The sequence below is a fragment of the Balaenoptera musculus genome, chromosome 15 (assembly GCF_009873245.2).
Source record: "Balaenoptera musculus isolate JJ_BM4_2016_0621 chromosome 15, mBalMus1.pri.v3, whole genome shotgun sequence".
Classification (NCBI taxonomy): Eukaryota; Metazoa; Chordata; class Mammalia; order Artiodactyla; family Balaenopteridae; genus Balaenoptera; species Balaenoptera musculus.
In genome coordinates, this window is record NC_045799.1 from 41,683,451 (window position 1) to 41,710,016 (window position 26,566).

General features: G+C 36.3%; 1 protein-coding gene across 1 annotated transcript in view; it reads left to right on the forward strand.

The window, feature by feature from the left end:
- MACROD2 (mono-ADP ribosylhydrolase 2) overlaps positions 1–26,566 on the forward strand; it is a 1,985,747-nt gene that overhangs the window by 1,153,482 nt on the left and 805,699 nt on the right. Inside the window, exon 6 of the mRNA XM_036827001.1 lies at positions 16,200–16,321. Coding sequence (XP_036682896.1) covers positions 16,200–16,321 — 122 coding nt within the window. The remainder of the gene's footprint in view (positions 1–16,199; positions 16,322–26,566) is intronic.

A 26,566-nucleotide genomic window follows, 5' to 3' on the forward strand; every position in this document is an offset into this window, starting at 1 on the left:
GGAGAAGGTGGTTTGTTGACATAGCAAGAGTTTAGGATTAAGTGAGGACACCCAACAAGGGCATGCCTGTAGCCAAAAGCAGTATCTACAGGGAGGTCTTCCTGCCAAAGAACTGCCTTCAGAGGTCTCCTATTTTCAGTCAAGGGTTCTAACATAGAGTTCACCCTGGGTAGGAAAATTCATGGTAAGCGAAACCCATAAAAGTGAAGGTAAACCAAAGCCTTGGCATAGGAGGGACTGTATGTCCAGGGTGTGGGCTCCTCTGGTTCTAAGCCTTATTCCTTGAGTGAAGGCATTCATACAAGTTGGCAGGAGCATGTCATAAAGAATAATGAGGAAGATATCAGTAAAAGTTTGTGGTTTGTGAGAGGCCATATACCTCTGATGAGCCCATAGAGCTTTCACGGGAACGATATGATAAAGCCAGATTTATCAGAAGCTACAAATACCATCAGCCATGTCCTGGGAAGGAAGTTGCTCTTTCCAGCACAAGAACAGTCCAAGGGAAATTTTCTCTTTCAACAACAGGAAAAACCTTTTATTTCTCCTTTAACCTTGTGTGTTTACTCCAGCTCCCAGGCCAAGACCATATACGGCCTCATTCTTCTCTGGCTGTGTCCAGGACAGTGGTGACTTGAGCCATTTAGAGGAATGCCATCATTTGCTTCCAGCACGTGCAGGCTTTGGCCTTTCACAAGCTTCTAGAACCTAAGTGAGGGCTCTGAGGGAATCCCAGGGATTCCTACCTCATGCATAGATTCTTAGGCCCAGAGTATACATTTGGAAAGGGGCCAAAGTTGTCTTCATGAAATTCTATAAATTGGTTGCATCTGTGTGTTCTTTATGACTTTTTCTCCATTTAATAAGAACATTAAACGGCAAAAAATAACAAAAGATATTTGGTTCAATCCTATGGAAACTTTTGTACTATTTCATCAATAAAATTGTCAATGATAATTCCATTAGAAAGGTTAATTTTGTTGTGCTTTATTATACAGCAGTGTCTTGCAGTCCATTTACTGTAGTAGAGAGAACTAAGACATTAGTCTTTCAGAATGAAATAAGCAGTAAAATTGTTAAAACCCTATCAGAACATGTTATTGATGTTGTCTTCTGTGTTTTCAAAATGCTGCACTGCAAGGATGCTTTAGAAAATAATTCAGCTGCTTGATACGTTTCTGCTTTAAATGTCTCTGGACAGCTAAGTGTGTAACAAGGCATATAGATCTACTAGTGAAGATAAAAATAAATATCGCTTTTAGTTTAAGTAGTTTAAATCGGATTTGTAATTAATGCATAATAATTAGATATCTAAAAACAACTCTTCAAATTTGAACTATTCTCTTCTGGAAAACATGTAATCCATTTTTATTTAAAGTGTATAATATTTATTAAAAATGGGGTCTAAAATAGGCCTGGTTTAGAATGTTGTCATCAGTTCTAAAAGAAGCACTATGAAATAGCTAGAATGATGTGGATGGATATGTTTTGAGTCAGGAAAACACCGAATATATTCCTTTTTTTCTCTTTATTTTTTCCTGTGTGTTTGTGTGTGTGTGTATTTGCAATTTGGAAGCATATGCTGTTTTATCATGTTGGGAAAATAAAATCATACCTTTTAACATTAAAAAAAAAACTGTGAAGATCTTAGCAATTTCTATAATCCTTTTGTTAGCTGCATGAGAAATACATTCCTTGTTAAAATGTCTATTTATATAATTCAGTCATCAATTACAACATTACAAATACTTTTCTTTCTTATTAGAGATGCACTGACAAGGGATTAATTATTTGCATTATAAATAACAATGTGATGAAAATGCATATAATTTGTATGGGTCTCTAGAAGTATCAAGAAAAAAAGTGTGAAGGTGTATGTTAAGTGAATTCAGATCCACTGAGAGATAGCTATAACAGAGTATTAGCCTGGACAACAAAAGGATTTATATCCAGTAAAAAAGCTGTTAGAGAAAAGAATTATATTCAATACATGTAGAAGTTAGAAAAAGATGTTCTAACAAGAGAGGGAGAAATAAAAATTCCAGGAAGTTAAAACAAGAACAGAAATTTCAAATGAAGGGATGCATAATGGAAAGGAAACAGCTGAAAACTTACTGATGCAAAGAATAAGTCAAGGAAATAGTCTAGAATGTGCAGCAGATAAAATATTATATTTAAGAGAAAGTAAAAACAATTGAGATTTACTCCCAGACATATACAACCCATCTATTAAGACTTCTAGAATGAATGGAGAAAAGGAAAGAGTAGTAATAACTTCATAACTAAAAGGGAAAAATGAATTCCTGTCCTAAAAGAACCTAGACAGAATTAAGAATTCCAAGTATAAATTGGAAGTTCCTAAAACTTCTGGAGAGGAAAAGAAATCCAGCTCAACTTACGGAGGTGTAAAAATCAAACTAGCTTTTTCTCGTGGTAGAAGGAAATGAAGCAAAATCGTCAAAATTCTGAGAGAAAAATTAATTTGAACCTAGAGTCATATATGCTGGAAAACTAACATTCAGAAATGAGAATGAACTAAAAGCTTTTGAAAATCCAGTGAATTAGAAAATTCTCAGCTACAGACCATCTCTGAAAGAATTACCCAAATATTTGAGGAAAAAAAAAGAAAAAAAAGGAGTTTAAGAGAGAGAAAACCAGGGATCCAAGAAATAGTAGAAGCAAAGAAGCCAGTAAAATATAAATTCTGACATAATCAGTTTCTATGAATAGTTATGAATTTTGAGAGTGTAGTGATGAAATACTGATTAAATATGAAAGAGCTTATTGTTATCCTATTTACGCACACTGTGAATACAATTAACTACAAGTACGAACGATAATCAATCAAGTTAGAGTTCACCGACTACATGCCAGGTACTGTGCTTGATGCTTTCACGTATAATGGCTAATTTATTCCCCATTATGAACTTGAAAAATAAATATTATTCTGTTTTTACAGAAAGGAAAGGAAAGGTAAAATTACTTTTCCCAGTAAAAACTTGTGGGTAAACTTCCCACAAGTTTACCCAGTTCGTGAGTGGGATTTTCCACTGGGATGCGAAGACTTGTTTTCTTGCTCTTTCCTGATATCATTCTTTTTGTTTTATCTTTTCTTTTTTTTTTTTTAACATCTTTATTGGAGTATAATTGCTTTACAATGGTGTGTTAGTTTCTGCTTTATGACAAAGTGAATCAGCTATACATATACATACATCCCCATATCTCCTCCCTTTTGCGTCTCCCTCCCACCCTCCCTATCCCACCCCTCTAGGTGGTCACAAAACACTGAGCTGATCTCCCTGTGCTATGCAGCTGCTTCCCACTAGCTATCTATTTTACATTTGGTAGTGTATATAAGTCCATGCCACTCTCTCACTTCGTCTCAGCTTACCCTTCCCCCTCCTCATGTTCTCAAGTCCATTCTCTACATCTGCATCTTTATTCCTGTCCTGCCCCTAGGTTCTTCAGAACCATTTTTTTTTTTTCGATTCCATATATATGTGTTAGCATACAGTATTTGTTTTTCTCTTTCTGACTTACTTCACTATGTATGACAAACTCTATGTCCATCCACCTCACTACAAATAACTCAATTTCGTTTCTTTTTATGGCTGAGTAATAGTCCCCTGATATCATTCTATCTGATTATAATTACACATTCTAGTGACCATCTTTAGACACTTCTCTATAATATAAAATATTTTCCTACTCATAATAAACTACCCATTTTTTTACTCTGCCTGTTTCTCTCATCATATTATCATATCACTCAAGCATGACCCCATTTCCAAATAAAAATTGGAATTTTTATTCATTGGCCTACATGTTAGTATATTACTAGAGAATCAATCACCAGGTGTTATTTATTTATTTACATGTATTTCTTTCTTTTAAAATCTGGTATTCATTGCTTCATTATCAAAGCTTCCAGGCAAACATTCCATTGTTAGCATCAGAATTACTATGGAAAGATCTCTTGGTTTTCTTTGAATGGTTTTACATTAATGGTTTCCACTAAATAATCTTGCAGAGGCACATGTTACCTCTTTGAATCTTAGCCTCACAATGAATCATGTTTGAAAGGCTCAGTGATATTTTGTCTTCCCGAGTGATTCTATGTCAGACCCAAATAGGCAAGGAAGAAGGAAAAAAAAAGTATCTTGATACAGGAAAGTTAGTTACCTTCAACTGTACAAGTTTTGTTTGTTTGTCTTGCTAATTCTTCTCTTATTTTTGTCCCCTTTCTGCATTTTATTTTTATGTTAAGGATAGATTTTTAGAAGACTTGGCAAGCACTACAGTAAGTTGGGCCTCAATTACTATATATTCTGATTTCCCCATTTCTGTCGTCCCCTCAGTCACCCAGAGTGGAGTTACTTTGGATGAATTTTGACTCTTCCCTTTCTTTTCTCCCACCCACCTTGAAACCATCATCAAAATTGGCCAGAACCTTTAAGTTTCTTGAATTATCTGTGTCCTTTCTCATTCCTGCCAACCTAGTTTAATGTTAGCTGGTCTCCTTCCCTTTAGTAGCTTCCAACTCATTCTATGAAGAAGGAAGCACAAGGAAGGAAACCGTTGTCATGATTTCTCTTGGGAATGCATGATCCTGAAGGATCCGTCTTTGCTTTATCCTGTGATGTCTGGTAGAATTCTTGTTTAAAAAGCTGTGCCTGCCATTTTCTTCTCTACTAGAATCAACTGATCTGGTAGCAGTCATCTTAGACTTTCTTCCTTGAGTCCTAGTTACTAGGACTGGATATTTATATTTAGGGGATATTTATATTTAGTTACTAGATCTGGACTAGTCTTAAATAAGCAAACTGCTTATTTAAGAAGAGCATCTCTCTTCTCAAGCAGTTGGCGAGTAGAAATGATCTGATCACTGTCTCACAGAAGTGGAAAGAGAAATTAAGTTCTAAAGATTGAGAATCTTTATATCCAAAAGACAAAAATTGCATTTCTGTTAAGATTACTCTTTTAAAATCCCTTAACTCATACAAAAGTTGAAACAGAGAAATACCATTTCTTAACAAGACCAGTACGTCTGGTTTTCCCTATAGAGTTGAAAGAGATCACTGTTTCTTCAAACCTGAGAACCAGATGAAGTAGTTAATGGTGCCAATTTTCCATTAGAAGTGGGGATATTTATTTTTAGTTACTAGATCTGCACAGAAAGAAGCTCTAGTGTAGCAATTCTCAAAGCGTGATTTAGGGATACCTCTTTCAGGGGATTTGTGAGGTCAGTACCATGTTCATAATAATATTCAGAGATTATTTGCATTTTTCACTTTCTTTCTCTCTTGAGTGTTCAGTGTAGTTTTCCAGAGGTTACATGACATGTGATAGCATCATTTTCCTGATAGTTAATTGTATATGTGCTTTTGTTTTATTGTGTGATAGATATGACCCACCAAAACAAAAGCTCTCACAGGTCCTCAGTTGTTTTTGAGTGTAAAGAGGTTCCAAAACCAAAAAGTTTGAAAACAGCTTCTATTTTGCACAAAGAGCCAATCATGTCTGAGAGGTAGGTGGGAATGCAGTCTGATCTCTTGGAGTCCAGCAATGTAAGTTCATGTTCATGCTAGCGCAAACACTCATTGTGGAAATGTTTAGTGAAATAGTCCTTATTATTTAAATGTTTTGTCATTCTCACTCCTCCTAACCCCTTGTTCATATTGTTGAATTTGTATAAGTGAACTCATGAAAAATGCAACTTCACAGTATAGAAATTTCCATGTATTCTTTCTTTTAGAATCAATGTTAATCTAATTCTTAAAATGTTCTGTCCTTCTCAGTTGTCTTTTCTAAGTACAAGTGTTCTTCTAGAAAATTAGGTGTAGATCCTTGTGAGGATGTTTATACCATGAAAGTGCAACCCAAAAGAGTACAGGTGTAAATGTATGGAGTAGCTGTAGTCCAGTGGTGTCTTATGAATGTACTGGTCTCAGGGAGAAATTAAACCTGGTTTATTTTGATGGAGAGGTGGGTTCATTATACCCAAATGTCACTTTTTAAAGAAATGCAAAAAGTGATCCCATTAATTTTTTGAGAAGACATGTAGAGAATCTGCAATTTTCCATTTTGTGATTTGAGAGCCAAAACCAATCTCTAGAACAAAGCCAATTTATTCTAAAATGAACCATGTGCAGATGAGGGAAGTGACACATTTTTAAAATGCATTTAATTATCTCTTGCAGAAAAAGGCAAAGGAGTCACTGCACACTTTTTTTTTTTTTCTGTTGGAAGTCTTGGGAAAGAATCTTACAGCTTTTACTAAAAAGTGTGATGGTATTAGAATTGTGTGTGTGTGTGTGTGTGTTTTTCTTTTTTTAATTGTAGTGCATTTATTAGGAAATCTTTGATCAGGCTTTGCTGAGTCTTTCTGTGAAGAAACAGATTCTTAGTTCTATAAAAATTTATGTTGAATGATCTGAACCAGTCAAACTACATTCCATTGCTTGCTCAGTCTAGTCTGTCCATTTCACCTCATTGTTTTCTATAATCCAGCTTATCATCTCTGATTAGATTGATTATATCAGGCCAACTTTTACTGAATCACTCACAAATTCACTAATTATCTATTAGGCAATTGTTCCCATAGAGTTCTTGGCTTTGCAGGATACTCAGACATAGATTGGTCATGTTTTCTGCTGTGGAAGCATAGTCTCTACATGAAGACAGGAAACACAGAATAACATCACAGAGTTAGAAGGAATCTCGATGCATACATAGTCATATTGATTGCCTCTGATGACAGGAAATTCCCTGCCTCCTCAGGCAGAATGCTGTGTTACTGGAGAGCTCTGACTGATGGAATCTTCTTAGTTGTGTGTACAGAAATGTTCATGTTAAAAGTCATGTAAATGGTCAAGCGGAAGTGTTATTGGAGACCAGAAGAGGAGAACTGAGTTCAGTTTAGTTCATGTAATGGGGTTCATAGATCATATCTTCAAGGAAGGTCAATTCTTTTTGAGTTTCATGGGATGGAAGGATTTTGAGAGGCAAGGATGGAGGGGTTCTCTTGACACTAGGAAAGGCCTGTAGTCAGATAAAACACAAGACCTGTTTGGTGTGAGTGAACAGAGCAATTACCTTATGTACCTGGCACTTAGTGGATTTATTTATTTAAAAAGGGAGAGAATTAATGACTAAGTGAATGATTGCAAAAAAGCTTTTCTAGTCCATACTTGTGGTGGCAAGGGAGCTCTAAAGGAAGGTTGTTGACAAACAAGCACACTGACCCCTCTGCACTTCAGTCCCAGCCTAGATTGCACATTTGTAGAGTTACCCTGCGGAGGGGACTGACGTTCATTTATTTTTACTCACTACATAGAATTTTTAAAGCCTACTTTCCCCTTGTGTCCTCATAAAGTACTGGTTTTGCATCTCTCTGAAAAGGCTGCCAATTGCCATCCATCCCTTGAACCAGAACAAAGATCTTATTATTATTTTCCTTGAAAAAGTCATATTGTCTATCTGGACCTCCACCTCCTCTCACCCCTGCTATTGAAGTATTAAAAATGCCATGTATTTGACTCACTTCCTTCTAGGATGTGTTCTCTTTTGGTTCATTCTAAAATGATGGTGAAATGCTGGAATTTTGCAGAAAATTCAGCTTCCCACAGTCTCTCTGAGACCCCTCTCTGTTGGAAATAACACTATTGTAATGCAGATGCCCCCAATACCCTGTGGAATCTCCAAGATTCTATAAATGGCTGACCACAGGATATCCCTTTTATACAAATTTCAATCTATATTATTGCAAATAGACCCTTATGTGTACGTGTCCAGTTGAAATAAGACACAGTCTCATCAATAGGACTGACCTAAAATAAACCTTTGGCAGAAGAGGTAGAGCTAGTAAAAAATTTAAAATGAGCTTTGCCCCTTCCTTCTTTCTTTCTTTTTTTTTTTTAATACGGAGGATAACATTTTGGTAGAAATTGCTCAAGTATTATTTTAAAACTTGACCCTCACAACTTAAGCTTAAAACTTCACAACTTTGAAGTCAATGAAACATGAAACATATTGTCAGCACAAGATGCCCGGAACATGGCAACACTGTCACATTTTAATGTAAAAATGGGATTCAAACCTCAAACTGAGCTGGGTGTACTCCTTCGAGCTTTGACAGTGCATTCAGTGTGCCTTTATCAGCTGTAAAATGCAAATGGTGTTTAGCTACTGTGTATTTAATCTTAGACATAGACATAGACGTAGACATTTTATTTAGGGAACCACAGCACCAAGGAGGCTAAGAGAGGTGAACTAGGGTGAACTAGAAGCCCTTTATAACCAAGAACCCTGGAGGGAAAACTAACAAAACAGGCTCAACTCACAGACTCAAAGGAAAATGCACTAGAAAATAACATTGTTAAGGGCTGGTTTATCCCAAACTCATGCACAAAGCTGTATGACTAGTCTTTCTAAACATGGAAAGAAATCAAACATGCAGCTGAAGAAATGTATGAGAGAATAGCCCAAATTTAGAAACATGCTGCAGCTGAAATACAATCTAACTGATGTCTGCTGTAGATTGAAAAGGAACATCTTATGGACAATTGAGTGTTTCTTGAAATATAATAAAAACAAGCTCTGAAAATGTGTATCTGAAAACATTGACCTATATGGAGAAAAAAGACAGCATTTACTTTGTAATTCTATCAGGTGGTAATTCAATTTCCCGTTAACTGAACTTCAAGTATTCTGTTTCAGGTTGCAGATTGGTGGTGCTTATCATATAAATTGGCCAGTAAGATTTGCAAATAATACTTTTAGTGCTTGGTTTTGTGGTTGTAGCTCTAGAAAAGAAAATCAATTTAATTCCGTGCATTGGTTTTTCTCCTTAAAATTCATGCAATTTGAATATGATTGACAGGGCACAACATCATTATGCAGTCTGTTAGATGGACCGATTATGCTTATGAATACAAGAGTGGAGTGAATGAAAGCAACGTGTAATTGATTCTACTCCTGGTCTGACTCTTCATTAACAGTTTGAATGTAGCACAGTTGCTTCTCAGATGGAAAACGATGAGAGCAACCTATATGTATTCCCTCAGTTGTTTTAAAGTTCATTATGCTAACATTTTTTCGCAGAATGTTTTTGCTGCATTTGTTTTATCACGCGGAAGTCCGATCGAATCTTAGTAAATGATTCTCCTGCTTTCAATATTTATTTGGCATTCCAATTGCACATTTTTCAATTTACACATTTGGAAATGAAAGCATGCTCCCTCCGGCACCCCCTTCAAAGACAACCTTCCGTCCTACACTCCTTTTCTATAGACTTCAGACTAATTTCCCAGGATAGAACGAGGTGGGGGGAGCATAAGGTGGTGGTTATAGCTTCAAAACAAAAGAGCTGATTTATAGGCTGATTGATTTCAGAAATAGATGAACAAAATCAGGCTCGATTTGTCTTGCCACACTCTAGTCAGATAAAGTACGAAACGACCTGCCATCCCATTTTGCATACCTCTTCCAGGGCTTGCATTTGAGATGTTGATTAAATGTATAGACCACATTGCTGTTTTCTTGGCTTTCCTCAGTTGTGTAAGAAAGGGCTTCAAGTGCATGAAGGCTGCCCTTCCTTTCTGGAATGTGGAGCTGGACACCTCCGGGAAACAACCTGATTTTCATTGCTCACAGTGAGATACGATGCTGATTCTGTAACAGCCATCCCTGCCCTTTCCTTTGCCTACAAGTTCCTGCCAGACTTTAAGACAGAAGAAACAACAAAATTAGTGCTGGGCCAGGCAGTTCTGTCTAGGAGCTACAAGCGTACTGTGATCTCCAAGTTAGATTGTATTTACAATTGATAAGCATATTAATTTCATATTCAGTCTTTCTCTAGCTGTGATTTTTTAATTAAATCAGCAGTTGACTTATTAAGATAATAGGTCTGAGAACTTCATACTGGAAATAGATTTCTTTCTTCTGATGAGAACTTTTAAGATCTACTCTTTTAGCAGCTTTCAAATATACAATATAGTATTAGAAACTATAGTCACCATAAAGTGCATTATATTCCCAGGACTTATTTATCTTATAACTGAAAGTTTGTACCTTTTGACCTCCTTCATCCGTTCACGCATCCCCTCCTGCCCCCAGCCTCTGGCAACCATCGATCTGTTCTCTGTATCTATGAGTTTGCTGGGTTTTTGTTTTTGTTTTTTTTCTTTTTGGATTCTACATGTAAGTGAGATCATACAGTATTTGTCTTCCTCTCTCTGACTTATGTCACTTAGCATAATGCCCTCAAGTCCCATCCATATTATCACAAGTGGCAGAATTTCCTTCACTTTTATGGCTGAATAATATTCCACTGTTTATATGTATAAAACCCATTTTTTCTATCCATTCATCCATCAATGGACACTTAGGTTATATCCATATCTTGGCTGTTGTAAATAATGCTGCAGTGAACAGGGGGGTGCAGATATCTATTTGAGATGTTTTTCTTTCCTTTGAATAAACACCCAGAAGTGTAATTGTTGAATCATATGGTAGTTCTATTTTTAATTTTTTGAAGAACCTCCATACTGTTTTCATGAATGACTGCATGGAAATAATCATATCAGTTTTTCCTATGATATCTTATTTATCTACCACAACACTTGGTATTTGATAAACATGCTAACCCCCAAAAAGCCCCAGGTGTCTGGGGAATCCTTCATTGTGCCCGTTTTAAAACATGTCCACAGATGCTTTGCTACTTCTCCCATCAAGAGGTGAAGTCTGTATGATTCCACTTGAAATGGGTGGAATTTTGTGACAGTTGCAACCAATCAGGGTACAGTGGTGGTAACACTGTGTCGCTCCCAAGTGTGGGATAGAAAGGATAACACAGCTTCCACCTCTGGCGCACTTGGTCTTGGAGCCCTGAGCTGTCATGTGAGCAAGCTGACTGTTCTGAGGCTTCCATAAGGAAACCCAAACTGGCCCCCATGGAAAGTCCCTGAGACCACAGCAAGAGGGAGAGATGTCTGGCTAGCCGGCCCTTAGCTGCTGGAACCCACACTATTCCACTGCCAGCCACTACCCAACTACAACCATATGAGAGGCTCCATGCCAGACCCCCTAGTTGAGCCATTTCAGAATTGTTGATCCAGAAAAGCCATAAAAAATAATAAAGCGTTGTTGTTGTCTTAAGTTATCATGTTTTGGGATAATTTCTTGCACAGCAATAGCCAATCAGAATTTGCATGTATACAAAGTATGAGGCTAAAGTAATGGAATTCATGATAAGCATGACAAACTTTATATATACAAATGTATGCCATTTCCTTCAATAAGTAACCACACTGGGAAAAGTTTATTCATAATCATATTGTCTCTGTGATAGTGTGTCTCCCCACATTGATCTGTGACTTTGGGCATAATTCTTTCTCCTATGGATCCATTGAGCAAGGGAAAATAGATTAAATTTTCTCCACTGTCCTTTTCATCTCTAAAAATTCTTGACCATTGTACAAAATTCTTTGGTAACTGAGATACCTGAGAAATATGTTCCTGTCCTACATTTTCACTGTAAGGTATCTAGGACTCAGTTTGCATATTAAAATTATAGTAAAACTTTAAATATAGATATAAGCCATATAGGTAAAAAATGCATTTTTCCTACCATTTAAACCCTACTTTTATCTGAAAATAATTGTTTTATATAAAGAGATTATTGAGAGTAGCAAAATAAAAGAAAAATATACCTAGTGGAGTTATTATTTTAAATTCCTTGAAATTATGTAAATATTTTAAAGTGTATTTTCTTATTTATAGTGATATAAGATCATCTTTAGAAAGCACATTAACAGTCTTTATATGTTGTAGGAATATGGAAGATGGAATTCAGGAACTTGGTTTAACCATATGATCTTTGTTTTAATACTGAATTTAATTTTTGTATAGGTAACACATTCACATAATTTGAACATCAAAAATATTAGTAAACAGTGAAAAGTCTTCTTCCCATATTTGGCCCTATCCTTGTAGTTTTCATAGGTTAACCACTGCTGTTAATTACTTGTTTATCCTCCCAGAGATATTTTATGCATATATTAACTAAAACAAATATGCATTCTTTTCTACACCGGTGGAGGTATTTTTACACTAATGGTACCATGCTTAACATTTCTGCATCTCTTTTCTTCCCTCTCTCCCTCCCGCCCTCCCGCCCTCCCTCCCTCCCTTCCTTCCTCCCTTCCTTCCTTCCTCCCTTCCTTTCTTCCTTCCTTCTTCCCTCCCTCCCTCCTTTCCTTCCCTCCTTCCTTCCTTCCTTCTCTCTCTTTCTCTCTCTCTATTTCTTTGTTTCTTTCTTTTTCTTCCATAGTAATATATCCTGAATATCTTTCCATATTCGTACAAAAATACCTTCATTGTCCTTTTTACAGAAACATAATGTTTCATTGTATAAATGTACAATTATTTCGCTAGTTCCCTATTGATGGACATTTAGGTTGTCTCCAAGCATATCATCCACAGAATACATTCCTAGAAATAGAATTATTATACCAAAAGGAGTCTACATTTGTAATTTGGAAAGATATGGTTAAACCACTCTCTCTGGGAATGGTGCCAGTTTGCATTTCATTGTATAAGCATGTTGGAGAAAATTGAACCATGACTGATGTTCATTTGTCTGGAAAATAGTGAATTAGACTACTCAGAACCTATAGCTTAATTCTTGATAGACATGTAGAAGAGGGATTGCATTTGAGAGCTGCAAAGAATATTAGAGGCCATCTTATTCAACTCCTTCTTTTAGGTTTTAAGACCAAAGCCCAAAGAGAAGAATGACTTGCCCAAGGTCAACAGCTGGTTAGTGACAGATCTGGGACTTCTGACAATTATAATCAGATCTTAGGGCTTGCAGTCTAGCACTCTTTCCACACCAGAGGAAAGATGGTAACTGCCATTCCTGCCTGTGTGCTCAGGATGCCTGGGATGCCGCTGCTGCTGATAATTAGCATTTCTTGAGTGTCTGCTTGTACCAGGCATCAGATGAAACACTACTGTTTACATTATCTTATTTATACCATGGAATCCACCAATTCATGTGCAAGATAATTCCGTAAATTGAATGCATGTATCTCGTGTATCTCACATGCATATGTCCACTCTGAAGATTGTATTGTGTTTAATAAAATGTAAATTAATACAAAACATCATTGAAGTTTTAATAGCTGTTTTTCTCTAACTTGTTCTCCATCAGTGGATTTTGAAACTACTACTGTGAAGGGGTAGACCATAAGACTTTTGATATGAAAAAGAGGATCCTTATACTCAAAAAGCTTGAGAGCCACTTAACAGTGTTTAAAGTCCTTTTAACTGCCCAGACATCATTCTGTACTCCATCTGTCTCCATTACAAGGTTAAATGTTAATGATGCCACAAGCACAGAAGAGACCACAGAGATCATCTAAGCAGCTGATTCATTTTGTGGATGTGGAAACCAAGGCAGGGACCAATGAAAGGATGGCTTCATCTGGATTACTCCACTAGTCAGGGCTGGAGCTGGAATCAGAAGGCAGGCCTCCTGACTGAATTTTATAACAGGAAAAGGGGAAACTCCTTGGTGTGAAAGAGTCACCCATAAGTACTATAAACAATTAAAATAATGAAGAAAATTTCCTTTCGAGCCTTACGTTGATTCACCTCCAGGTTTGTGGATCTGAGAGGTCGTGATATTGGTCGATAATAACACTTGATCTTGGATGCTGTAAATTTAATACAGAGCATAACCAACAGAGATCAATATTTTGATGTTGAGGATGCTCTTTTATTGGCTGTTTGTCCTCAGACTTAAATTAAATGGAGAACTGAAGAAATGCAAGGAATAATTTTTCAAAAATTCCATGTAAGTTTTGTGGAGAAAGATGGCTAAGGGAGAAAGCAAAGGAAACATTTATTTATTATGTCATTATTTCCTGCCCTTACGGACTTCTCTCTCTCTCTCTTTTCTTCCCATTAATGCCCCTAAGCCCTGTGTTCACTTGGCAAAAGTAGACACATCTTTATGACCTGGATAAGAGGCATTTATTCTTGACCTTCTCCATCCACAAAATAAGGAAACCAAGGTCATATCCTGTTGCTCTTTTCTATGGTATTTGATGGACAGAGGCAATGGGAATGAGGTTTAAGAAAACAAATAAAACAAAAAAAAAACCAAAAAACATAGATTTCACCTTCAACAATGGCAAGGGGTCAGGGGGGGGTGCCAAAATTGCCCTGGAATAACAGGGCACAGGTTAATTTGTGGAAACTTAGGCCCATGAGGGACTCTGCAAACCTTAGGTTTAGTCAAATGTATTTTGGAAACAGAGCATTCTGTGTTCATCACCCCCCTCCCTTGTGGAGACTCACGATTCACTGTAGTATCCTAAGTGTCCAGAGGAACCCTACACTAAGGTAACTGATTGACTTAATCTCACCTGGTGATCCCCAAGTTTAATTGACCTTTAAACCCATATCTTACTGAACCTGCTTTGGGAAATACTGTTGCAATTCTTATTTGTTATTACAAAAGAAATATTTGTGTGTGTGTGTCTGTGCGGTTTTGTTTTGTTTTTTTTTTTGCTAAATGCAACCTAATCTCCCTTTATCCTCTCATTCTATTAATATGTCGTAGTGGTTCTCACTTAAGGCCAGTTTTGTCTGTGAAATAACATCTGCATAAACTCACTAATGAGGTTTCTGCCTATCTTGATCACAAGATATCATCTTCAACATTATCTGACAAGGGTTTAAATACTGCTTAAAGTCGTTAAAAGTTGAAATCAACATTTGGGGATTTTCTCAACATTAAATAATACTCTCGGCATTTAGCAGACAATTAACAAAGATCTTTCTCTTAGTAATTTATTTTCTGCTATTTAAATTTCATATACAATTTAAAACTATTCCATAGTCACATTTTGGTAAAACATTCTTATTCTCTTGTTACTGTTTTTGAAATTAAGTGGTACTGATTAGCCAAAGCAAGTCATTTATTTTCATTATAATATTCTAATGACCGAATTTCTTTTTTGATCAAAGTTGATTAGTTATTGTTACTCACATCATTTAAATGAGTTTATAATCCAGATTAACAGATGAGACTGAGAAGCAGGAGTTACAAGGCATTTTCAAGTAATTTGGATTAAAATTTGGTTTATTTCTTGCAACCTTTATTGACTTAAAATGAGGACAGTTCTATTTAATTAAGTTCCTAAACTTAAATGTTTATGTATACCACAATGGCTGGTTTTATATGCCAAAACAAAAATTTTAATTTTGTGTTTTAAATATAAATAGAGGATGAAAAGTACAGATTGATTTTTGAAAGTTTTAATATAGTGAAAAATAGAAGTTAAGTAATTATTAGGAACCATTATCCCCAGCATACCTCACATGTGTGAGGACCAGTAGACTGCATTGTCAATTGGTAGGGATGTTTAAAAATTATTCCTTTTATAACGCATATATGTGGAATCTAGAAAAATGGTACAGATGAACTGGTTTGTAAGGCAGAAATAGAGACACAGATGTAGAGAACAAACGTATGGACACCAAGGGGGGAAAGCGGGGGGCTGGGGTGGTGTGATGAACTGGGAGATTGGAATTGACATGTATACACTAATATGTATAAAATAGATTACTAATAAGAACCTGCTGTATTAAAAAATAAATTAAATTAAAAAATAACCCTTTTAGTGTTATTACTGATTATTATAAATTCTTTTCACATATTTCCAGAAACTTGCCCTTCTTTATTGTGTACAATGCCTGATACTATTGTCTTATTTACAAGTAAAGTGATGTGTAGCATTGGTACTTCCTTCCCACGTCAGTTCAGAATGTTCATTTTGTAGGCAACTATTTCTCAGTTTATTTCCCACTGAGGATTTGTCTTCTGCCAGCGTGCCAATTATTCACACCTTATATTATAATCTGTTATGCTTGGATCTGGCCAGTAGTGATGGAACAATTTACTGGTAGGGGATTCCTTTTCACAATTATCACCTTCCTGGAAAATTGCCTACTTTAAAAAGCTGTGCTATCTAAAATCTTTTACCAGAGAAGCATTTGCATCATCAGTATTTCTTAGCTTGCTTGTCTCCAAGCTCCAACACAAATACCTAAAATAAATAAAGCACCAGTTATGTGAAAAGTGAAAAATATCTTGCTTATCCTATTTTTCCTTCCTTTTGCATTTACAGATGTCATCCATACCGTAGGACCAATAGCCAGAGGCCATATTAATGGTTCCCACAAGGAAGACCTTGCAAATTGCTATAAATCATCTCTGAAACTGGTGAAAGAAAATAACATCCGATCAGTTGTAAGTACTTTTGTGCTTCTTATTTCTTATTCTTTTTCAGCCTTTATATACTGGAAAATCAATCTTGTCCAAAATGAGGGTAGAATATCATTTCTATAATTCTAAAAGCTAAGTTTAACGACCTTAGTACGTGATGTAGTCTATCAGTTATCGTGACTCCACTCGTTTGTATGCCCTAAATATTTGCTTCATTGTTTTAGAATTTAAAAGTATAGAGTCCCAGAACTGGAACCATCACATCTAATTTATCTTCTCCCTGTTGCCATTATCTTTTGAAGAAAATGTTTGTGAGTGTGTGTGTGTGTGTGTGTGTGTGTGTGTGTGTGTGTGTATGTGTTTTAACTTGAAAGATGTTATTCTTTTAGATTGATTTTGGTCTTCCTAAACTAATACTCTGTAGTTGGGTATGCCACATCCCTTAGTTTTATCAATTTAGATGGGAGAGTTCAGAAAATGTGGATCTAATCTATTTCCTTAGCAGTAGGCTGAGATGAAAGGGGGTCTCCTCTAGCTGGATTTGGAGGTATTTATTCACCTGCTTTTCTTTTGCAACATGCCCTACATTTATTACATCTCAATTACACCAGTAAAATAAAACTATGAGAAAAATGAGAGTGTAAATACGCAATCGTAAGTTAATTTGGGCAGAATCCCTTGGGTTTTTCAGATAGATGTTCACCTTGCTGAAATCATGGAACAGGAAGATAGTTAATCACTTGACTTCTTAGCACGCTGAATGGGTCAGCATTGCTTGCGAGTTCACAGAAGTGGTGGTTTTATTATTTGCATGAAGGAGCATTGAGAGTCAGGCACATTTAGATAACTCTGGGTGGTTGCTGTACTTTTCATGCATGATTATAATTATGAAGTGCCTTTTCCAATGTGAGTTTGCTTAAAATAAGACAACTGTTTTTCAAGCCGATTATACTGCCTTTTACATCTTTGCCTACTTGTTGACAGGGGTAGATATTTCGTTTCACTCTTTGATTTTTAAACAATTTCTCTTTGCAAATGAATCAATAAGTTAGACACTATTTTGTCTTAGAGGAGAAAGCTGAAGTTCAAAGAGGGAGCAAAGTAAGCTACTAAACCAGTTGACACATTTTGTTCTCTAAAGGAAAATAAGAAAAATCAAAACAGATGTGCACATTCTGGGAATAATTAAAATTTTGTCAATATAGCTTATTGATTAAAAGAGGCAAATGGGGCTGAAGTGCTAAGAAAAATGGATATGTATAGAAGTTTCCAACTTGGGAAATATGGACCTTGAGACCTGAAGAGAATTTGCTAACAAATTCACTGGCATCTCTAATGATTTTCTTGAAGTCTATAAAAAGTAAGAAGAGACTAGCCCATTAGAAACAGTGTAAAAACATCACCCATCCTTTTAACAGAAAAAATAAACATCCCTGACTATGATGACCTTAAAATAATCACATCTGCTGTTACTGTACTTGCTACCATGAGGTAAAGAGTGGAAGAATTATCGACTAAGTTAAATTTACTTTTATCAGATGCCCTACAATGTGATACTCTAGTCATCCTGAGATTGGAATTAGGTCTATTCTATGTTACCATGTTTGATGATGACTTTGAGGGGTTAATTACATGTTACTTGGATAAAATTAGCATGTGGTGGCACTAAACTGAAGTCATTGCAATATTAGTAAATAAAAATGGAGATGGAAAATATCTGCAAAATATGAAGGAAAATGTCCAGCTAAATTAATCACCACGTTCTTATGTGGTTGACTGGAGTTGCCATTGAATATCTGGTCTCATATTCTTAAAAAAAAATCTGCCTTCCTTGCTTCTTTCTTTCTTTTCTTTTTTTTTTTTATTGAACAATATTGATTTACAATGTTGTATTGAATATAGTTCCCTGTGCTATACAGTAGGACCTTGTTGTTTATCTTGTTTATATACAGTGGTGTATATCTGCTAATCTCAAGCTCCTAATATATCCCGCCCCTTTGGTAACCATAAGTTTGTTTTCTGTGTCTGTGAGTCTGTTTCTGTTTTACAAATAAGTTCATTTGTATCATTTTTTTATGCTCCACATGTAAGTGATATCACATGGTATTTGTCTTTCTCTATCTGACTTACTTCACTTACTATGATAATCTCTAGGTCCATCCATGTTGCTGCAAATGGCATTGTTTCATTCTTTTTATGGCTTTCCATTTTGTATATGTACCACATCTTCTTTATCCATTCATCTGTTGATGGACCTTTAGGTTGCTTCCATGTCTTGGCTATTGTAAATAGTGCTGCTATGAACACTGCGGTGTGTGTATATTTTCAAATTATAGTTTTCTGCAGCTATATGTCCAGGAGTGGGATTGCTGGATCATATGGTAACTCTATTTTTAAAGGAACCTTCATACTGTTCCCCATGGTGGCTGTCTTTCTTTCATTTCTTGCAGGAGGAAATGGGGCTTTCTACTTTATATGGAATGTCATGTTCTTGACCAACATTAAAAAAAAATAATGATGCTAATGTCATCAAATCCTTGTCATATGGGGGGAAATGGAAAATTCTTAGAAATGTTATCATGACTGGATACATCTTTTATTGTACAGGCTTCCACTTTATAGACATTACTGTAGATGGGGAGAGATGTCTGATATCAAAATCCTGGTTAGCAAGATGGAAAATAAAGTTAACTTGAGCTCATTTATATGCATGTCAAAGAAAATTTCTCATAAACCCTTTTATCAGATCAGCTTAGTGTGACCATGGAAAAGTCATGTCAGTATTTTGTAGCCCCAGTTTCCATATACAAAGAATCAGTAAATTATTACTGTCTAAATCATGAGGCTATTATGGGGATCAGTTGAAATAATGGATGTAAAATAACTGGAAACTGTATTCTCTATAAAAGTATTTGATAATATTACTTCAAGTGTAAGATATTTTCACAGTTTATGATTTGGCAAATTTAGGAGATTGAGATCATTCTTGCTTTGATATTCTGAAACCCAGACCTCTAGACATTGTCATATCATTTCTTGATGTTTTTATATAGAAATAAATTATCATGAAGTACCCAGTTAGTATATTTGTAAAGGAAAATCTCAATTTTTTCTTCCTCCTATGTAGGGAAAAATCTCATTCTTCCCTAATGTGTGTTCCTTCCCTGTTAGTCTCCTTTACTACTCACACAGAATGGTTCACTCATGACATTTCTGGTCACCAAATGTGTGGAGGTTTTTCCCACACTAAGCAACTCTCTGCAACCCCACCTAGGTGTCCTATAATTTAACTCGGCTCTGACACTGTGTACCTGGAGATAGTGTCAGACCCCATAGATTCAGGGCTCAGTGCCACAAGACTGCCACCCGTCCCCCGCCCTTCACACACACCATTAAGATGCCAGTTGCAAGCTCAGGTTGTCACCTATGCTTCTGACCTACTAGCTATAGATTGGAAGGTCCAACGACCCTCTGCTTGGGTTCAGTTAATTTGCTAGAGCAGGTCACAGAACTCGGGGAAACACTTACATACATTTACCAGTTTATCAAAGGATGTGATAAAGGATTCAGATGAACAGCCAGATGAAGGGATACATAGGACGAGGTCTGGGTGGGTCCGGAGCACAGGAGCTTCTGTCCCCGTGGAGTTGGGGTGGGTTTTTATCCTCCTGGTGTGGATGTGTGCACCCACTGGAAGCTCTCCAAACCCCAAACTATTGGGGTATTACGGAGACTTACTCACATAGGCATGATCAATCATTAACTCCATTTCCAGCCCCTCTCCCTTGTCTGGAAGATGAGGGATGGGAATGAAAATTCCAGGCTTCTAATCATGTCTCAAGTCATCCAGAAGCCCACTCAGAGTCAATTCATTTGGACAAAAGATTCTTCTAGTGCTCTTATCACTTAGAAATTTACAAGAGTTTTAGGAGCCCTGTGTCAGGCACGGGATCAAAGACAAATACTGAAAAAAAGATGCTCCCAGTGTTCTTATCACTTCAGAAATTACAAAGGTTTCAGGAGCTCTGTGCCAGTAACTAGGGACAGAAACCAACATATATTTTCTATTATCTCATACTACTGTGTTTAGGCAATTAAAACTATTAATGTTGCTAATAACAATTAATATCATCTTATTCATAATCATTAATAATATCATTGTTAATATTACCAACTCATGTGTGTATTGACAGCATAGAACATGCCACAAACCTTTATTGCTCAGTAGATGCACTGAATTGAATTATACTAATCTTGTCACCACATGCAGCTGTCTTAAATTTGTAGTCTAATTTTTAACTTAAAAAAGTACTCTTACGTTATCATGTTTTCTTCCACTATGTGTTGTTTTACAATAAAGCTACAAAAATAAATAAGGAGTAACTAGCTAAGATGGGGTAGCAGATGTGTAACCAAGTGGCTATAAGGCAGTGTGGTAAATGCCATAAAGGGAATGTATTACTCTACTGGTCTGGATCAGCTAGGCTGTGCTACACCTACAGATAACCTCAAAATCTTAGTGGCCTACATTCAGAGACCCTGGCTTATAGGCATCACATTGTCTCTGGGCTCTGCTATTTGGAGCTGACAACCTCCTCAGCCATGGAACTTTGCAAAATCATGCATAAACCTTTTACTGTCTCAGATTAGAAGTGACAACACATAATTTCCGCTTCCATTTAATTGCCCAGAACTATTCACATAGTCCTGCCTACCTGCAAGTGGGCCAGGGAAATGTCTGTGAATAAGTGAAATATTTGATGGTACCACTTTTCTGCCGAAATGAAGCCAAAGGCTTTGGTATCACAGCAGAGGGGTCAGAGATGTCTGCTTTACTCTAATTTCTCTGAAGGAATATATTCTTCAAAATTTTGCTGGTGGTAAACCAAATAATATGATCATATATTTATTTAATCAATAATAAGACCTACTGTGTTCCAAGACATTTTTAGATATCTCCTAAGACCTAGAGGATAGAATGTTTACCTTCAAGTATATTTTTTATCTCAATCTCCTGACCATCCAGACAAATAAATAGACCAGATCATCATGTCCATTGTATGATTTGAAAGTACTCTCTTGTTCTCTCATCACTTTTAAATATCTGACCATGGAAGCCTGAAATTCTGTAATTAATGAGTAATTTATGATGGTCAGGAGTTGTTCTTTCTCTGCAGTTTTCCTTTAAAATGCAAATACTCAGGAGGTCAGCAGATGATTAATTTCCTAATACCTTAATTTGAAGAAATTTATCAAATTACTTTTCACTTTGGCAGGATAAATTAGAGGATAATAAAAGTACCAGGCACCTCAGCCTGAGGGAGAATTGGAAGGGAGGTTGGGAGAAACAGGAAACAAAGTGGGTTACAAAGAAATTTCACTGACCTTCCAGTTGTGCTAAAAGGAGATACTTTTTAAATAGAGAAGAAGGAAAAGTGAGTCACATAATTATCTAGAAATAAGGTAGTTATTTGGTTACTAGATGTGACATTTGTGGATACAATATTTTGCTATGAAAAAATAATATTCCTTTTATTAATTTAGAAGAGAAAATTTCCTTAAATTTTTCTCCTGTATCCATTCTTTTTGGTAACTTTTTTCAATATGTACTCGCCTGTTTGCTTTAGGTTGTAAAAGAATAAAAATAAATTAATCAATAAATCTAATGGTTCATTTTACAGTGGCAGCTCTCTTCTATGAAATATTAATTAGCACAGCTTTATTAATACCAAGGATGTTTAAATTTAGGGTTTTAATCATGCAATCTTACCATAGAGAGTTTCAGGTGAAAAATCTGACCAATCTTTCATGCGTCCTAGATGTGGTTTGTGCAAGTATCTTATTCTGTCCAACTTACTTCAAACATTGATTCAGTTATTTTCCTCCAACCATGAGTTCCCCTTGGGCAAAATTCAAATATATGCAAATTTACTTTGGTATACATTCTTGACAGCCTTGAGAATGTTGATTCCAGTATAAGCAAAAAGCGTAAGTCACCATGTAGGGGATAATTAGAAATAGAATGAACTGGAAATGGGCATAGGAAAAAAAATGAAAGAAAAGTCAAGGAAGGTGCAGATTTTCTCAGTAAAACCTTGGAAAAGATAAAGGTAGATGTCAAAATATAGATCCAGATCTTAGAACCACAGTATTCTAATGCATGTAACTTGAGAAATGAATAATCAGTTGCTCATGAAGTCGAGCAACTGAATGATTTTGATTTCTAGGACAATGTTATGTCCTGAGAAAATGAAAAGGGTGTTGTGGCACTGGAGGAGGACTGAACATATACAGACTATCCTTTTGAATGTATATTAGCTAAAATATGCAAATGGAAATTGTTTATATTTGTGAAACCTCAGGGGCAGAGGTAGGGTTGAAGGCAGGAAGGAAAAATTTCTATGGAGAAAGGGCTGGTAAATAGAGGTTAATAATACTGTATCCATTATCACTAGATGCTGATGTAGAGTTATTAAAATAGCATAGGTATTATCTTATATGTCATGCTGCTTTTATCGTTTTTTGTTTAAGTGAACATAGAAATATATTATAAGGATTTTTATGTTATTCTTGACCTCTATTTCTCTGTCTCTTTTTTTTTTTTTTTACAATGTGATCTAAAATTTCTCAATGTCAAATTCTTTTACCACCAGGTTCAATTTTAGGAACCTAATCCATGCTGTTCAAAGTGATCTCTTCTCTCAGCATCAGTTAAAAGGCATAAATTCATGTTTGTCAGTGATATTAAGTATTCAAGAAAACTCCTTTTAACTGACAAAATATAGTGTACCCAGTTTGACATTCTTTGAGTGAAAACATGCAATAAAAAATAGATGTTCTTATTAAAATGATTAAGATGTGAATATAAACCAGATTTTACGTAGGTTAAAAAATGATTTTCCCACGAAGTATAAGTGATAATTGATACATGAATTTGGTAGTTTTCTGTGATTATGGGCAGACTAAAAGATAGTTGTTTGTTTGAATGGTGTATACCACTGTGGTTTCCGTATGAGTGTGACGCTAGATGATTTATGGAATGAAAACAATTGTAAATCTTCACTGGTAGGAAACATCCAATGCCCATAGAGGTGCCTCAAAGCTAGATGATGTTCCCTCCATGAGTCATAAGTTCTGAGAAGTAATACTTTCCAATGGAAGAGATGCTGGACCTACAGTACCTCTAGGCACTGTGGCAATAAGCAATTTTGGAATTCTGCATTTAATTGTTTCACTGTAGTGTAGGTTTTCATTTTAAAACATTGTCAAGTGAATCTTATTTTCTTATACAAGTTCCCTTCTGAGAGGGTTGCCATGGCAATGAGTTCTCAGCCTGAAATTCTTAAATGCTGGTTTTATTTCATTATCTGAGTTTCCATTACAGGCCACATCAATCAATGCAGTCCTTTCTACAAGAAGACTTCTGCAGCCTTAAAAAGCTGACCCTTTAATTTGCTACCTCTGCTCCTCCGACTAACTTGATATCACAGTTTTCCCAGCCCACTCTTCATCTCCAAGTACCCTCTTCTGCAGAGCCGTCAGTTTGATCTTCTCTTCCCATTTTTGTAGGCAACATCTAGTCTTGGATTTCATTTCTCTCATTTGAAAATGATGTTGCTAAGTCTCTGTGTCTTTCCTAGCTGGGGTTCTCACAGCTGTGTGACTAATGGTACTATTCATAAATAACAAGAACGAAAGCATCTTTACATTTGTGCTTCACTTTACAGTTTACAGCAGTGTGTTTCTATACATCACCTTGTTTGTTATTCAGATTCTCTAGCTAGCTCCCTGTGTTTCTTTGATTTTGCCAAGGAGTGGGGAAAAGGCTAAATGAATACTTTTCCTTCCTCTTTCTTCCCTACATTCACCTTTTATGAGATCTCCTAATTGGGCGGAGGGGTACGAAATAGGTAATAATACTCTCATCAGGTTATTATTGCTGGGAATGACAAGTGACCAAGGATGGACAGAAGAGATGAGGAGGAAGGAAAGCATGGAATGATGGTAAATTCACAGATCATGCTTGGGAAACTTATACTTCTAAACTCATATTTTCACATATGGCACAATTTGTGTCTTCCAATGGCCACATCAGAGAGAGGATTTGAGTTAGAAGAAATCAGTCATTTAGCCATGAAATATAGTAATAAGAATAGCTAGTAATTTTTCACTTTGTGACAGGCACTGTATTTCACTCATTTAATCTCAGAGCAATCCTGAGACTGTGGTTTCTTCCACTTTACAGATGGGGAATGTGAACCATAAGGACAATAAGTAAATTGCCTAAGGTCTCACCTCTAAGAAAAAATGGAGGTGAGATTTAAACTGAAGAAGTCTAAATCCAGTGGCTTTACCCACTGTGCTGTTCCTTTTTCCTTTTCTCTGCTGTTTTACATCTCTCGCTCTCTTTTTTTTTTTTTTTTTTTTTGGTCTAAATGGTTCTCAATAGTACTACCTTGTAGGGAGCATTTTGTGAGGGTAGTTTTGCGCAATCACAATTGGGGGGTACAAGTTCAAGGATGCTGCAACGTGTGGGCTGACCAGGCACACGTTGAGATAATGTTTTGCCAGACAGTCATGTAAGTAAAAACCTATTTATAAACAATAGTGTACATAAAAACAGTCTTTTTGCTCTTAATATATTCCTGAACGACCATGAAAGTTAAGGGAAGTTTGCACTTAGTTTGCTCAGAATTTTCCAAGAGTGCCTGAGAAAATCAGCCAATCGTGATGACCGTGCCATTTACGGTAGTTGGCAAAGCATCCCACCAGTTTGATTCTGCGTTTACAGATGTTCTGTTGAGGCTGATTCTAGGTAGGGAAGCAACTAGTTGACTACTTCATCATGTGCTACTTTATTCATTATGTGTGGCATTAGGCACACCTAATCATACCTGAGCCTCTACACGTTGAAAAACAGAATTTTACTATGTCACTTTCCTTTTATATCTATTTCATATTGCACTCATGGCACGATGTTGATTTTGAAAATTGATGTATTTTCTTGATCCGGGTTCCCCCCCGGAAGCAGACCCTGAGAGAAAGATTTGCGTACAAATACTTCATTTAGGAGAAAAACAGGAAGCACTGGCAGAGAGCAGGAAATGAGAAAGCGAAGGGAAGGCAACCAAAAGTCACATGTTCAAGCAAGTTTCCTCTGTGCGCAGCTGAGGTTCCTTCCTGCTGGGGGGCTCCAGGAGACCCAGTAGAACATGCCTAGGAGTTGTCCCATCTGAGGGATGAGGAGAACTGGGCTATTTATCTTCCACTTCCACCTCTGGTTGGCTGAGGACTGCTCCTGGGACATTAACTCCCCCCTCACTTCTTGCATGCTTCTTGACCAGACTGGGAGAAAGCCCTGAGCCAGAGTCACAGGAAGGGTGTTTGCTGGAGGATGCTGTGGGTGGGCATGTACTGGGACGATGAATTCTTGGAAGATGTGAGTGGGGCACTGATACCCTCTGCCTCCTGCATGTGGGTAAGTTATACTACTTGTAGATGTCACCTCAGCAGAGTCAAGAGGGCTTTACAGAATATTTATTATAAAAAGGGCATGTTGGGTCTGATTGAATTGAGAACTGTTGGCTTAAGTTAAACTGAGTTTCTGATAGAACAGTTTGCTAGACACGAGTTGTCTAAAGATTTTTATTCTTGAACTCAGCCATCCAAATTTTCTGCTTCTTTAAGTATAGTGTGATATAAATGTCATAAAGATGGTGATTAATGAGACTAGTGTCACATTCTATGGAATGCATGGAGTTATGAAAGTGAGTGTAATGCTTAGATAGTGGAGAAATAGTATCACAATATTATGTCACCTTGGTTAATTTTTTTCTCAACATTTCATAATAATAAACTTTGATTCATTATGCAAACTCCAAAAGAGTTGGCCACCTAAGGTTGGCTGTATGTAAAATCATTCATCAATTAGGAGACTTATACTGGCAGAGAGCAATTTGATTAGCAGGTTACCTTTGATTTTATTCCAATATAAGGAGTCTTTCAAATTATCTTCCTTAAAAATTTTAGAAAATACATTATCTTATATTTTCTTCAAGAGTCTTACAATATGATCAGTTCTTTCTGTAAGAGTGTTTGAAACATTTTGCTTCATCTCATCTAATGTTGAAAGAATTATTTTTAGTCATTTGTACATTCTGCAGATGTACATCTACTAGCAAAAACCAAGGAAAATATATTTAAAGTGAAAGTATAAAATAATTTTGCTGGATTTGTCAACTTGATTATTTTTAGTTCTTTTATCAGACT